At 36.2% G+C, this 15,909-nt stretch overlaps 1 protein-coding gene across 3 annotated transcripts in view; it reads right to left on the reverse strand.

Moving 5' to 3' along the window:
• The window catches only part of ST3GAL3 (ST3 beta-galactoside alpha-2,3-sialyltransferase 3), a 236,808-nt gene that overhangs the window by 194,419 nt on the left and 26,480 nt on the right, over window positions 1-15,909 (reverse strand). For 2 of the 3 annotated variants that reach the window (XM_004266322.4, XM_033421903.2), the window contains exon 2: window positions 15,735-15,879. The exons of the other annotated variant lie outside the window; for it this stretch is intronic. In XM_004266322.4, coding sequence (XP_004266370.1) covers window positions 15,735-15,849 — 115 coding nt within the window. In that variant the 5' untranslated portion in view covers window positions 15,850-15,879. The remainder of the gene's footprint in view (window positions 1-15,734; window positions 15,880-15,909) is intronic. 3 annotated transcript variants of the gene reach the window in all.

Raw genomic sequence — 15,909 nt, forward strand, 5'->3', positions numbered from 1 at the left:
CATGTGTATATATATATATATATATATATATATATATATATATATATATATGATCATGCACTGTAGATAACAGATCTATTAATTTCTTCCTGGGCTAGTATGACAGGTTTTTTTTTTTTTTATTTTTTTTTATTTTTTTAACATCTTTATTGGGGTATAATTGCTTTACAATGGTGTGTTAGTTTCTGCTTTATAACAAAGTGAATCAGTTATACATATACATATGTTCCCATATCTCTTCCCTCTTGCGTCTCCCTCCCTCCCACCCTCCCTATCCCACCCCTCCAGGCTGTCACAAACCACCAAGCCAATATCCCTGTGCCATGCGGCTGCTTCCAACTAGCTATCTACCTTACTACGTTTGTTAGTGTGTATATGTCCATGACTCTCTCTCGCCCTGTCACAGCTCACCCTTCCCCCTCCCCATAACCTCAAGTCCGTTCTCTAGGAGGTCTGCGTCTTTATTCCTGCCTTACCCCTAGGTTCTTCATGACATTTTTTTTTTCTTAAATTCCATATATATGTGTTAGCATAGTATGACAGTTTTAATTACTGTAGCTTTATAATAGATTCTGATATCTGGTCAAATATTTTTTCCTGCAATGATTAAGATATGGTTTTTCCTCTTCATTCTGTTAATGTGGTAATTACATTGACTAATTTTTAAACGGTGAACCAACCTTGAAGTCCTTAGTCATGCTGTAATATCCTGTAATTATATATTGCCAGACTTAATTTGCTAACATTTTGTTGAGGATTTTTGTACCTATGCTCATGAAGGATTCTGACCTATAATCTTGCCTTCTGTAATATATTTGTCATGTTTTGGTCAATATTATGCTGGTCTCATAAAATGGATTGGGAAGTATTTCTTCCTGTATTTTCAGAGAGAGTTTGTGCAAGACTAGTATTAAACTCTTCCTTGAATGTTTATAGAATTCATCAGTGAAACTGTCTGAGCCTGAAGCCTTCTGATTATGAATCTAAGTTGTTTCATAGATAAAAAGCTACTCAAATTTTCTATTTCCTCTTCAGTCAGTTTTGGTAAGCTGTGTTTTCAAAGGAATTTGTCCATTTCACCTAAACTGTTAATTTTATTAGCATAATACTGGCCATAATATTCCCCAATTACCTTTTTACTGTGTGTAGGATCTGTAGTAATATTGCCGCATCTCTTCCTAAATTATGTTTTCTTTCTTATTTCCCTGATTTTTTAAAAAAATTATTTATTGTAATTAAAATATACATAAAACTTACCATTTTAACCACTTTTAAGAGTACAGTTCTATGATAATAAGTATATTCACACTGCTGCGAATCCATCACTACTATCCATCTCCAGAACATTTCACCTTTCCCAGATGAAACTCTGTACCCATTAAAAGCTGATTCTCCATTCCCCCGCTTCCTCCAGCCCCTGGCAGTCGCCATTCTACTTTCTGTCTCTATGAATTTGACTACTCTAGGAACTTCATGTAATGGAATCATACAGTATTGGTCCTTTAGTGACTGGCTTATTAAATTTAGCACAATGAATTCAAAGTTCATCAATATAGCATGTGTCAAAATTTCTTTCCTTTTTAAGGTGAAATAATATTCCATTGTATGTATATACTACATTTTGTTTATCTATTCATCCGCTGATGAACACTTGGGTTGCTTCTACCTTTTGAAAATTGTGAATAATGCTGTTATGAACACATGTGTACAAATATCTGTTCAAGTCCCTGCTTTCATTTCTTTCTGGTATATACCCAGAAGTACAAATGCTGGATCATATAGTAATTTTATTTTTAATTTTTTCAGAAATCATCATATCATTTTCCATAGCAGGTAGACTTAGGAATGCACGTAGAATGCATTTTACATTCTCACCAGCAATGCAACAAGGATTCCAGTTTCTCCACATCCTTGCCAATACCTGTTATTTTGTTTTTTGATAATAACCATCCTAATGGGTGTGAAGTGGTATTTCATTGTGGTTTTGGTCTGCATTTTCCTAATGATTAGTGATGTTGAGCATGTTTTCATGTGTTTATTAGTTATTTATATATCTCCTTTGGAGAAGTGTCTATGCAAATCCTTTGCTCATTTTTGAATCAGGTATTTTCATTGTTGGGTTGTAGGAGTTCTTTATATATTCTGGACAGCAATCCTTTATCAGATACATGATTTGCAAATATTTTTTCCCTTTCCATGGGTTGCCTTTTCATGCTGTGATAGTGTCATTTGATGCAAAAAAGTTTCAACTTGAAGTCCAATTTGTCTATTTTTTCTTTTGTTGTCTACGCTTTTGGTGTCATCCATGATTATTCTTGTTAGGAATTTATCAATTTTCTTAATTTTTTCAAAGAACCAAATATTGGCTTTGTTAATTTTCTCAATTGTTTGTTTTCTATTCCTTTGATTTCTGTTATATCTCCATCATTTATTTTCTTCTACTTACTCTGGATTAAATTTACCCTTCTTCTTTTAGCCTTTTAAGGTGGAAATGGAGACCACTATTTTTAAGACTTTCTTCTTTTCTAATATAGTCATTTAAAGCTATAAGTTTTCTTCTAAGCATTGCTCTTGCTGTACCCAACAAATTTTAATATACAGTATTTTCATAATCATTCAGTTTAAAATTTTTGCTGTTTTCTCTCATGGCTTCTTATTTACTACATAAGTTACTTAAGAGCTTGTTTATTAGGCAAATATTTGAGGAGGCATCAACCTTTTTCTGTAAAGGCCAGGTAATAAATATTTTAGACTTTGCAGGCCAGATAGTCTCTGTCACAATTATTCAATGTGTGTAGAAAAGGGAACCCTCTTAACACTGTTGGTGAGAATGTAAATTGGTACAGCCACTATGCAGAACGGTATGGAGGTTCTTTAAAAAACTAAAAACAGAGCTACCATATGATCCTGCAATCCTACTCGGAGGCATATATCCAGAGAAAATCATAATTCAAAAGGACACATGTGGGCTTCCCTGGTGGCGCAGTGGTTGAGAGTCAGCCTGCCGATGCAGGGGACACGGATTCGTGCCCCGGTCCGGGAAGATCCCACATGCCGCGGAGTGGCTGGGCCCGTGAGCCATGGCTGCTGAGCCTGCGCGTCCGGAGCCTGTGCTCCGCAACGGAAGAGGCCACAACAGTAAGAGGCCCGCGTACCGCAAAAAAAAAAAAAGGACACATGCACCCCAATGTTCATAGCAGCACTGCTTACAATGGCCAAGATGTGGAAGCAGCCATTGATAAACGAATGGACAAAGAAGATGTGGTATATTTATACACTGAAATATTACTCAGCCAGGAAAAAGAATGAAATAATGCCATTTGCAGCAAAATGGATGGACCTAGAGATTATCATACTAAGTGAAGTAAGCCAGACAAAGACAAATAACATATGATATTGCTTATATGTGGAATCTGAAAAAAAACAATAACATGAACTTATGTACAAAACAGAAACAGACTCACAGACACAGAAAACAAACTTATGGTTACCAAAGGGTAAAGGGTGAGGGATAAATCAAGAGTTTGGGATTAACATATATACACTACAATATATAAAACAGATAAACAACAAGGACCTACTGTATAGCACAGGGAACTATACTCAATATTTTGTAATAACCTATAAGGGAAAACAATCTGAAAAAATATATATATGTGTATATAACTGAATTACTTTGCCATACACATGAAACTAACACAACATTGTAAATCCACTATATTTCAATAAAAATAAATAAATTTTTAAAATATTGTCATCATAGCACAAAAGTAGCAATAGACAGTATGTAAATGAATTGACATGGTTGTGTTCTGATAAAACTTTACAGAAACAGACAGCAGGCTGGATTTGGCCTGCAAGATTTAGTTTGCCTGTACCTGTAATTACTGTCTTATTATTATTGATTTCTGATTTAATTCCATCATAACCATAGAATATACTCTGTAAGATTTCAATTTTTTTAAATGTATTAAGACTTTATTTTATGGCCTAGTGTCAACCTAAATGAACACTCTGTTTACACTTGAAAAGAATGCATGTTCTGCCATTATTGGGTAAAGTGTTCCATAAATTTCAATTAGGTAGAAGTAGCTGATAGTGTTGCTTAGACCTCCTATAGCCATACAGATTTTTTGACTTGTTTTATTAATTACTGAGAGACGGCAGTATTAATATATTTGAACATGATTGGCGAATCGTCCTTTTCTCCCTTTAGTCATATTAGTTTCTGCTTAATGAGGTGTGATACTCTGTTATTAGGTACATACATAATATATGTCTTCCTGGTGAATTGCTCCTTTTATCGTTATGTAATGACCCTCTCTAATCTCTTGCAAACTCTTTGTCTTGAAGTATAATTTGCTGAAATTAATGTAGCTGTGCCAACTTTCTTATGCTTATTATTTTCCATCCTTTACTTTGAACCTGTGTCTTTAAATTTAAAATATATGTCTCATATTAGGACATAGTTAGATTATGCTTCATTAACCATTCTGACAGTTTCTGCCTTTAACTGGAGTTTTAATCCATTCACATTTAAATGTAATTATTTATATAGTAAGGATGAAGTCAACTGTCTTATCATTTGTGTTCCATTTCTCCCTTCTGTTTTTTTCTTCTTATATGGCTGTTTTCTGGGGTTAACTGAATTTTTTTAGTGCTCCATTTTATTTCTTCTATTGATTTCTTAGATATAAACCTCTTTTCGTTATTTTTTTTACTAGTTGTTCTACTAAGGAATACCACATCCTTCACTTATCAGAGTCTATACAGAGTCAATATAATACCTCTCTACATATGACATTTCATACTTCTGACTTTACCCTTTACTCACTTTATATGCAATATTCCTATTTCCCATTTCTTATTTCCTGTTCACAAATGTAATAATCTTACAGCACTAAAATTCCATTTACTCACCCCCCACTCCTTATGCAAGTGTTGTCCTATCTTTTATTTCACCACATGTTCTCAATCTCACTTTACAGGGTGACTATTTTTGCTTTAAGCAATTAGTTGTCTTTTTTTTTTTTTTAACATCTTTATTGGGGTATAATTGCTTTACAATGGTGTGTTAGTTTCTGCTTTATAACAAAGTGAATCAGTTATACATATACATATGTTCCCATATCTCTTCCCTCTTGCGTCTCCCTCCCTCCCACCCTCCCTATCCCACCCCTCCAGGCTGTCACAAAGCACCGAGCCAATATCCCTGTGCCATGCGGCTGCTTCCCACTAGCTATCTACCTTACTACGTTTGTTAGTGTGTATATGTCCATGACTCTCTCTCGCCCTGTCACAGCTCACCCTTCCCCCTCCCCACAATTAGTTGTCTTTTAAGCAAGCTATGAGGAGAAAGGAAAGAGTCTCTTATATTTGCCCACTATTTATCATGTCCAGTGATCTTCATTTGTTCCTGTAGATCCAAGTTTCCATCTAGTATCACTTCCCACTGGCCTAAAGGATATCCTTTAGCATTCTTTTGTTATACAGTTCTGCTAGCAACAAATTCTCTTAACTTTTTTTTATTTGAAAATGTCTTTATTTCATCCTCATTTCTTTTTTTTTCTTTTTTTTTTTTTTTTTTTTTGCGGTACCTGGGCCTCTCACTGTTGTGGCCTCTCCCGTTGCGGAGCGCAGGCTCAGCGGCCATGGCTCACGGGCCTAGCCACTCCACGGCATGTGGGATCTTCCCGGACTGGGGCACGAACCCGTGTCCCCTGCATCGGCAGGAGGACTCTCAACCACTGTGCCACCAGGGAAGCTCCATCCTCATTTCTGAAGGATATTTTCCTTACATAAAGAATTCTGGGATGACAGGTTTTTGGTATTTTTCTTTCAACATTTAAAGATCTTTCATTGTGTTCTGATCTTTATAGTGAAAGGTCAGTGGAATTTCTTACCCCCATATGTAATGTTTCCTTTTCTCTGTCTGCTTTCAAAATTTTCACTTTATTTTTATTTATTTTATTTTTGGCTGCATTGCGTCGTCTTTGCTGCATGCAGTCTTTCTCTAGTTGTGGTGAGCAGGGGCAACTCTCCATTGCGGTGTGTGGGCTTCTCATTGCTGTGGCTTCTCTTGCTGCAGAGCATGGGCTCTGTGTGCATGGACTTCAGTAGTTGCAGCATGCAGGCCCTAGAGCACGCGGGCTCAGTAATTGTGGCTTGTGGGCTCTAGAGCGCAGGCTCAGTAGCTGTGGCACGCAGGCTTAGCTGCTCCACGGAATGTGGGATCTTCCCGGACCAGGGATCGAACCCATGTCCGCTGCACTAGCAGGCGTATTCTTAACAACTGCGCCACCAGGGAAGTCCCCACTTTATTTTTGGATTTCAGAAGTTTGACTGTGATATAACTAGATTTCCTCTCTCCCCCAAAATGTATCCTTCTTAAGAGTTTGCTGAGCTTCTCAGATCTGTAAGTTAATTTGTTTCCACCAAATTTAGGAAGTTTTCAGCCATCATTTCTTCAAAATTTTTTCTGCCCAATTCTCATATATATTAGAAAATTTTATATTGTCCCACAGGTCCCTGAGGCTCTGTTCGTTTTTCTTCAATATTTTTTTCTTTCTGTGGTTCAGACTGGATAATTTCTATTGCACTCTCTTCAAGTTCATTGACTTCTTCTGTTTTATCCAGTCTACTGTTAAATGAAATATTCATTTCTGTTCCTATACTTTTCAGTTCTAGAATTTGCATTTGGTTCTTCTTTATAGTTTCTACTTATCTGCTAAGATTACTTATTGTTCACTGTATCTCTTTTTATTCTTCAGATTATCCATAATAGCTACTTTGTCTGCTAAGTCCAATATCTGGGCCATCTTACCAAGACTTGGGGGTTTTTCCTTGAATATGGATTGCATTTTCCTGTTTGTTTGTATGTAACTTATTGAACACTGGACACTGTGGATATTACATGTAGAAACTATGAGTACTATTATCTTCCTCTGAAGAGTGTTGATTTGTATTTTAAGAGGCAGTTCAAGCACTTCCCTGGCAGTCCAATGGTTAGGACTCCACACTTCCACTGCAGGGGGCATGGGTTCGATCCCTGGTTGGGGAACTAAGATTACTGCCTGACCACCCTAAACTTATGTAGCCATGATTTTATGCTATGTTTAGTGTAGATCTGAGGAAAGTCCATGGTGTTTCAGACTTCTCTAACTTGATGGGACTCATCTACTTAAGACTTAGCAATATGCATTTAAGGTTCCTCCACATCTTCTCATGCCTTCGATAGTTCATTTCTTGTTAGTGCTTAATAACATTCCATTGCCTGGATGTACTACAGTTTAGTTATCCATTCAACTACTGAAGGACATCTTGGTTGCTCCCAAGTTTGGCAGTTATGAACAAAACATCATAAACATCCAAGTATAGGTTTTGGACACAGTTTTCAGTTCATTTGGATAAATACCAAGGAATGTGATTGCTGGATCATAGAGTAAGAGTATATTTCATTTTATAAGAAACTGCTAAACTGTCTTCCAGAGTAGCTGTACCATTTTGCATTGCCACCAGCAATGAATGAGAGTTCTTGTTGCTCCACAACCTTGCCAGCATTTTGGCGTTATCAGTTTTCCAGATTTTGGCCATTCTAATAGGTATGTAGTGATATCTCATTGTTATTTTAATTTGCATTTCCCTGATGACATATGACATAGAGTATCTTTTCATGTGCTTATTTTCCATCCGTATACATTCTTTGGTGAGGTCTTTGGTGCATTTTTTAATTGGGTTACCTGTGTTCGTATTGTTGAGTTTTATGAGTTCATATATTTTGAGTAACAATCCTTTATCAGATGTGTCATTTACAAATATTTTCTCCCAAGCTGTAGCTTATTTTTTCATTCTCTTCACAGAGCAGAAGCTTTTAATTTTAATGAAGTCTAGTTTTTTAGTGCTTTCTTTCATGAACTGTGCCTTTGGTGTTGTATCTAAAAAGTCATCACCAAATCCAAGGTCATCTAGATTTTCTCCTCTATCTTCTAAAAATTTTATAGTTTTATGTTTTACATTTAGATCTGTAACCCATTTTGAGTTAATTTTTGTGAAAGGTATAAGGTCTGCCTAGATTTGTTCTTGCTTTTGTTTTTCTTTTTTCGGTATATGGATGTCCAGTTGTTCCAGCACCACTTTGTTAAAAAGACTATCTTTTCTCCATTGTCTTGCTTTTGCTCCTTTGTCAGATATCAGTAGACTATATGGGGGTCTATTTCTGGGCTCTGTATCAATGTTCCACTGATCTATTTGTCTAGTCTTTTTCCAATACCACACTATCGTGATTACTGTAGCTTTATAGTAAGTCTTAAAGTCAGGTAATGCCAGTTCTCTTTGTTGTTTTTGTATAAAATTGGGTTGGCTATTCTGGGTCTTCTGCCTCTTCATATAAACACTAGGATCGGTTAATATTCACAAAATAACCTGTTTGGATTTTAACTGAAATTGTCTTGAATCTATAAATCAAGTTGGGAAGAACTGACATCTTGACAATATTGAATCTCCCTGCCCACGAAAATGGAATATCTCTCAATTTATTTAGTTCTTTTTTTATATTGTTCATCAAAGTTATAAAGTTTTCCTCATATAGATCTTGCACATACTTTATTAGATTTATACCTAAGTATTTTATTTTGGGTACTGTGTTTTTTTTTAATATAGTTTTTTTGTTTTTTTTTTTTAGCTGCGTTGGGTCTTCGTTGCTGCGCATGGGCTTTCTCTAGCTGCAGCGAGCGGAGGCTACTCTTTATTGTGGTGCGCAGGCTTCTCTCATTGTGGTGGCTTCTCTTGTTGCAGAGCACAGGCTCTAGGCGCACGGGCTTCAGTAGTTGCAGCACACAGGCTCAGTAGTTGCGGCACATGGGCCCTAGAGCACATGGGCTCAGTAGTTGCGGCACACGGGCTCTAGGGTGCACGGGCTTCAGTAGTTGTGGCGCACAGGCTTAGTTGCTCTGCAGCATGTGGAATCTTCCTGGACCAGGGCTCGAACCCGTGTCCCCTGCACTGGCAGGCGGATTCTTAACCAGTGCACAACCAGGGAAGTCCCTTTGGTACTGTGTTCTTAATTTCAAATTCCAGTTGTTCATTGATGGCTTATAGGAAAGTGATTGACTTTTGCATATTCATCTTGTATCCTGCATCCTTCCTATAATTGCTTACTAGTTCCAGGAGTTTTTTTTGTCAATTCTTTTCGATTTTCTACACAGACAATTATGTCATGTGTGAACAAAGACAGTTTTATTTCTTCCTTCCCTATCCATATAGCTTTTATTGCCTTTTCTTGTTTTACTGCACTAGCTAAGACTTCCAGTACAATGGTGAAAAGGAGTGGTGTGAGGGGACATCATCGCCTCATTCCTGATCATAGTGGAAAATCTTCTATTTTCTCACCATTAAGTATGATGTTAGTTGTAGGTTTTTGTAGATATGCTCTATCAAGCTGAGGAAATTTCCTTCTAATCCTAGTTTACTGAAAATTTTTATCATGACTTGGTATTGGATTTTTATCAAATACCCTTTCTACATCTATTGATATGATCATGTGATTTTTCTTCCTTAGCTTGTTGATGTGATGTATTACACTAATTGATTTTCAAATGTTGAACCAGCTTTGCATACCTGGAATTAATCCCACAACCATGGTGTATAATTCTTTTTATAGACTACTGGATGTGATATGCTAATATTTTATTGAGGAATTTTACATTTATGTTCATGAGAGATATTGGTCTATAGTTTTTTTGTTCTATTTTTTTGTTTCTTGTAATGTCTTTGTCTAGTTTTGGTATTAGAGTAATGCTGGCCTCATGGAATGAGTTAGCAAATATTCCCTCTGCTTTTATCCTCTGAAAGAGATGACAGAGAATTGGCTTAATTTCTTTCTTAAAATTTGGTAGAATTCACCAGTGAACCCATGTGGGCCTGGTGCTTTCTGTTTTGGAAGGTAATCATTATTGATTCAATTTCTTTAATAGATACAGGCCTATTTGGATTGTCAATCTCTTCTTGTGTAAGTTTTGGCAAATTGTGTCTTTCAAAGAATTGCTCCATCTCGTCTAGGTTATCAAATTTGTGGACATAGAGTTGTTCAGAGTATTTGTTTATAATGCTTTTAACATCCATTAAATCAGTAGTGATGATCCCACTTTCATTTGTGATACTAGTAATTTGTGTCATCTCTCTTTTTTTCTTTGTTAGCCTAGTTAGAAGGTTGTTGATTTACTGACCTTTTCAAAGAAACTGCTTTGGGTTTCACTGATTTCCTCTATTGTTCCGCTGTTTCAATTTCACTGATTTCTGCTCTAATCCTTATTATTTCTTTTCTTCTGTGTGCTTTGGATTTAATTTGCTCTTCTTTCTCTAGTTTCCTAAGGCAGAAACTTAGATTATTGATTTTAGATCTTTCTCCTTTTCTAATATATGCCTTCAATGCTGTAAATTTCCCTCTATTTTTGCTGCAGCCCACGATTTTTGATCAGTTTTCATTTTCATTTAGTTAAAAATGTTAAAAAATATCTCCTATATTTCTTCTTTGACCCATGTGTTACTTAGAAGTGTGTTGTTTAATCTTCATGCATTTTAAGATTTTCTAGTTATCTTTCTTTTATTGATTTCTAGCTTAATTCTTTAGTGGTCTGAATATAATTTCTATTCTTGTAAATTTGTTAAGATGTGTTTTATGGAAAAAGAATGAGATACTGCCATTTGTAGCAACATGATGGACATAGAGATTATCATATGAAGTGAAGTATGTCAAACAGAGAAAGACAAATATCATATGATATCACTTACATGTGGAATCCAAAATATGATACAAATGAACTTATTGACAAAACAGAGACAGACTCATAGATGTAGAAAAAAAACTTATGATTACCAAAGATGAACGGGGGGAATAAATTAGGAGATTGGGATTAACATATATACACTACTATATATAAAATAGATAACTAATAAGGACCCACTGTATAGCACAGGGAATTCTACTCAATACTCTGTAATAACCTATATGGGAAAAGAATCTAAAAAAGAATGGATATATGTATATGTATAACTGATTCACTTTGCTGTACACCTGAAACTAACACAACATTGTAAATCAACTATATCCAATAAAAATAAAATAAATTAAATTAAATATGATACAAATGAACTTACTGACAAAACAGAAACAGACTCACAGACACAGAAACCAAACTTACAGTTACTAAAGGGAAAAGGGGAGGAGGGATAAATTAGGAGTCTGGTATTAGCAGGGACAAACTACTATATATAAAACAGATAAACAACAAGGTCCTACTGTATAGCATAGGGAACTATATTCAATATCGTGTAATAAACTATAATGGAATATATATGTCTGTGTGTGTGTGTACATACATAAAACTGAATCATTCTGCTGTACACCAGAAACGAACACAACACTGGAAATTAACTATACTTCAAGAGAAAAAAAAATGTGTTTTATTGCCCAGAATGTGGTCTATCTTGAATGTTGCATGAGCTTGAGAAGAAATGTGTATTCTGTTGTTGTTAAGTGAAGCAGTCTATAGGTGTCAATTATATCCAATTGATTGATGGTGTTACTGAGTTCAATTAGGTTCTTACTGATTTCCTGCCTGCTGGATTTGTCCATTTCTGACAAAGAGATATTGTAGTCTCCAACTATGACAGTGGATTCATCTAGTTCTCTTTGTAATTTTATAATGTTCGCTTCACATAGTTTGAGGCTCTATTGTTAGGTATATATACACATTAAGAATTTTTATGTCTTCTTGGAGAACTGACCCCTTTATCATTATGTAATGCCTTCTTTATCAGTGATAACTTTCCTTGCTTTGAAGCCTGCTTTGTCTGAAATTAATACAGCTACTCCTACTTTCTGTTGACTAGTGTTACCATAGTATATTTTTCTCCATTTACTTTTAATTTATATGTGTCTTTATAATTAAAATGGGTTTCCTGAAGACAATAGACAGTTGAGTCTTGTTTTCTGATCCAATCTCTGTCTTTTAATTGGTGCATTTAGACCACGGATGTTCAAAGTGATTACATCTGGATTAATACGTACCATATACATTACTGTTTTCTATTTGTTGCCCTTATTCTTTGTGCCTATTTTTATCTTCTACTCTTTTTATGCCTTTTGTGGTTTTAATTGAGCATTTTATGATTCCACTTTCTTTCCTTTTTCAGCATACTGGTTATACTTTTTAAACTTTTCTTAGTGGTTGCCCTGTATTCACCTCTCTCTCCAGCCTTGCTGGCAGCGGTTTGCCTGTGTGCTCCCCTCTCTTATAGAGCAAAGAAGAGTTGAATTTTCAGTCTGTTTGTGTTTCACTTGTTAGGTCACAGTAGCAACTTCCAAGCTCCTAAACACGCAGAACAGGAAACCTCAAGCTACAGAACTTCTTAAAATACATTGATAACTAGACCAATCTCATACAGGAAGCCTTTAGGTTAAGCATTTGACTCAAGTCCTGGCAATCTGACTATGCCTTGGCCATGTGTAGCTCTAAACTGCTCAAAACAAAACAGTTTGCATTCTTCTACAACATGCCTTGGAATTAATTAAATCTTAAGATTTTCTAGTTGGAAGGGATTCCATGCTCTAACATGGCATTTCACACAGACCTCTCTTTTAGAACATGACATATTATAATATGTTGTTTTATTTCTTTCTCACGTTATAGGCTGAGAGCATAAAGTCTATATTCATCTTATATCCAGTTTACACAGAACAGTTTGTGGGCCATAATATGAACATATTGCTTATTGAATGAATAATTTAATAATAAAAGACTCTAGACTCCTCTTCTTCCACCCCCCCCACCATGAAGGAATTCCAATACTTAATCTTGGTTAAGTCATAAATAGTATAAAAATTAAGGAAAAATAATGCTAAAGACATTTATTTTTCAAGCTTGGAAATGCCCTCTAAGCTCTGCAGATGAGAGACATACAAACCCTTGATCACTGAGCCTCTCTGAAGCCTCAGTTTCTACATCTGTAAAAGAGGATAATAATAATCAATATAAACTATGAGATTATGAATATAAAGCTCCCATGTTATAATACAGACATATAGTAGACACTCAACAAATTATTATTTTCATTTCATTATTATCGGCATCATCATCAATACTGTTAAACCAACACCTAAATTTCAGTACACAGCAGTCATCTGCTTTGGAAGCTCCTTCAGCCTGACCTTGTTTATTGAGTAAAGGTAAACAAGGAAAAGTAAAGGTAAACCCTGACTTGGTAAGCCATCAGGGTTGGACATTATTCTCTGATATTACAGCACAGAAATAATATGCTATAGTAAGAAGGTCTAAACAACCTATTCAAAGTCAAATATCTGAAAGACTTGAGAGTCAGAATAACAAAAAAGGTGCAGATAGAGGTTAGTCAGCTAACAACTAACTCAAAGGACAGCATATAACTACTAACAAACTACGGAAGCCTACAGAACGTGAACAGCACCTGTCACCTTCAACCTAATAAACCCCTTTGTCGCCTGGAGGACTTTTTCTATTTCTCTTTCCCTTCCCCTTATTTTCCTTCCCTTTTCTTTATCCATCTCCATGCTGATACTCTCTACTATTTCTTCTCTGAGTCTCTCTCTTCTCTGTTTTTACCAACTACAATACAGAATTAAACCTTATCCTTAGTATTTATTATACTTTTCAGTAAAATAACGAACATAGGTTTTAAAGAAAGAAAATCAGGACTCAAATCCAGTTCTAATAATTAGCTATGTAACTTGGGTAAATTAATTAAACTAAATACTTCAGTTTGCTCAAATGGAAAACAGGGATAATAATAGCATCTTCACATGGTTATAGTAAGAAGTAAATTAAATTTGTAAATTATCTAGTCTAAAACCTGACACACAACAGGTGTTCCATAAAGTTAATGTTTTTCTCAATTTCTCCAGGAAAAAATTATCTAATCCTTGATTATGTCTTCCACTGTAGCTCTTAACAGAAAAGGAGACCCCCCCCCTTCCTTGTACATATTTCCACCTTTTTTATGAATACAGATGAATCCATCCATTACAGATATGGACAATGTCTCTAACTACAGAATTTTACACTGCACTGATATAAACACCCCTTACTCTGGGTCGTCTCCTTGATTTTAAAAATAAGTTGGAACAGAAAAATATAAATAAACCCTGGAAACACAAAGTAATTAGTGATAATTATAAGCTATGCATTTAAGAGGCACTTAAACATTACATATAAAACAATATATGAAAGATATAACACTATACTTTTTAAATTGGCTTGAAACTGCTTCAGTAGTTTGGGCCATGTGAGAAAATAATGAACTACTTCATAGGAACAGTTCCCACGTTAAGGAGTCAATACAGTATTAGGCCAATTGCCAGTTGCCTCTTCCAACTCATTCTAACTCAGTTTAACCTCTTATCTAGAGCCTGACTCTATTCCCAAGTGAATTCCACACTGGCATCCAGTAGGTGTTTGTAAAAATAAAACTATTTTAGAGAAGAGGCATTAGGAATCAGAACAGACTACCCAAATTTTCCTGCACCCAGCTCAGACAGCCATCAGACAAAAGAATCAAAAGGAAAGCTATGCATCGTCACTGTGTGACACCTGAAGCTACAGCCAAGAAGACAGTGTGCAGAGGCTGGTGCAGCTCAGTGCAACCTCTTCAACTGCAAACCCCAAACCACAGCACAGGCAACGCTGGGTGAACCAGAACCAAGTCGGTGTTGGGGGAGGGGGGTCAGGAAGCCCTACAGAAAATAGTGTATCACATGAGAATGACTACAAATGGGAGCAAGGGATTAGGAGTTACTGGGTAGGGGAAAAGCCATTATTCTATTCAAGTACAAGTTCAGTACCAGCAAGAGCTAAAAAGATTAAGTAGACAAAATTTCTTTAGGGAAACTAAAACAAAGACAGTATTAAATTAAAAACTGGGGTTTCCCTGGTGGCACAGTGGTGAAGAATCCACCTGCCAATTCAGGGGACACGGGCTCGAGCCCTGGTCCGGGAAGATCCCACGTGCCACGGAGCAACTAAGCCTGTGCGCCACAACTACTGAGCCTGCGTTCTGGAGCCCGCGAGTCACAACTACTGAGCCTGTGAGCCACAACTACTGAAGCCCACGCACCTAGAGCCGTGCTCCACAACAAGAGAAGCCACCGCAATGAGAAGCCCGCACACTGCAACAAAGAGTAAGCCCCGCTCGCCACAACTAGAGAAAGCCCGTGCGCAGCAACGAAGACCCAACGCAGCCAAAAAAATTAATTAATTAATTTTTTTAATTAAAAAAATTTAAAAATAAAAACAAAATCCAAGGAAAAGGTAAAGATGAATGCTTTAAGGTCATTAAAAAACCAACTGCAATAGCAAGCCCTAAGGCAGTAACTGGCAAATGGGAGTGGCAATAAAGTATAATAATTTAAAAAGAACAACATTCGAGAACCAGAAGTACTGGTATGGTTTGGGTTTTTATTGAAGAATAGCATGTTTTCCTTGAGTTCATAAAAGGATTTGCCATGGCATGCAGTTTTTAAAACACTTCAAAGTTCTCAGTCTAGAGCAACAAAAGTGGTAGGCAGTTTCTAAGCCTAAGTCCCAGGAATGCTCAGTTTACTATCACTGCCCATCTCTGAAGAATATGAGAGCAGCCACAGGAAAACCCAATAACTGATCTGCAGCAGGCTTTTTCTGGGGGTAGGCTAGAGTGACCATACTTACTGGAGTCCTCCCACTGGAATAAACGTAGCTTCCACGCAGAATAATACAAAAATCCCAGTACCAGAAAAAGGCAGAGGGCTAGCAGCAGATTGCGTACAAATACCAAGAGTCCCATCTTCACATGATTTACGATTTCCTACATGACCTAAAAAAAAAAAAAAAAACCAAAAAACAA

This window comes from Orcinus orca, chromosome 1, assembly GCF_937001465.1.
Source record: "Orcinus orca chromosome 1, mOrcOrc1.1, whole genome shotgun sequence".
Lineage (NCBI taxonomy): Eukaryota > Metazoa > Chordata > Mammalia > Artiodactyla > Delphinidae > Orcinus > Orcinus orca.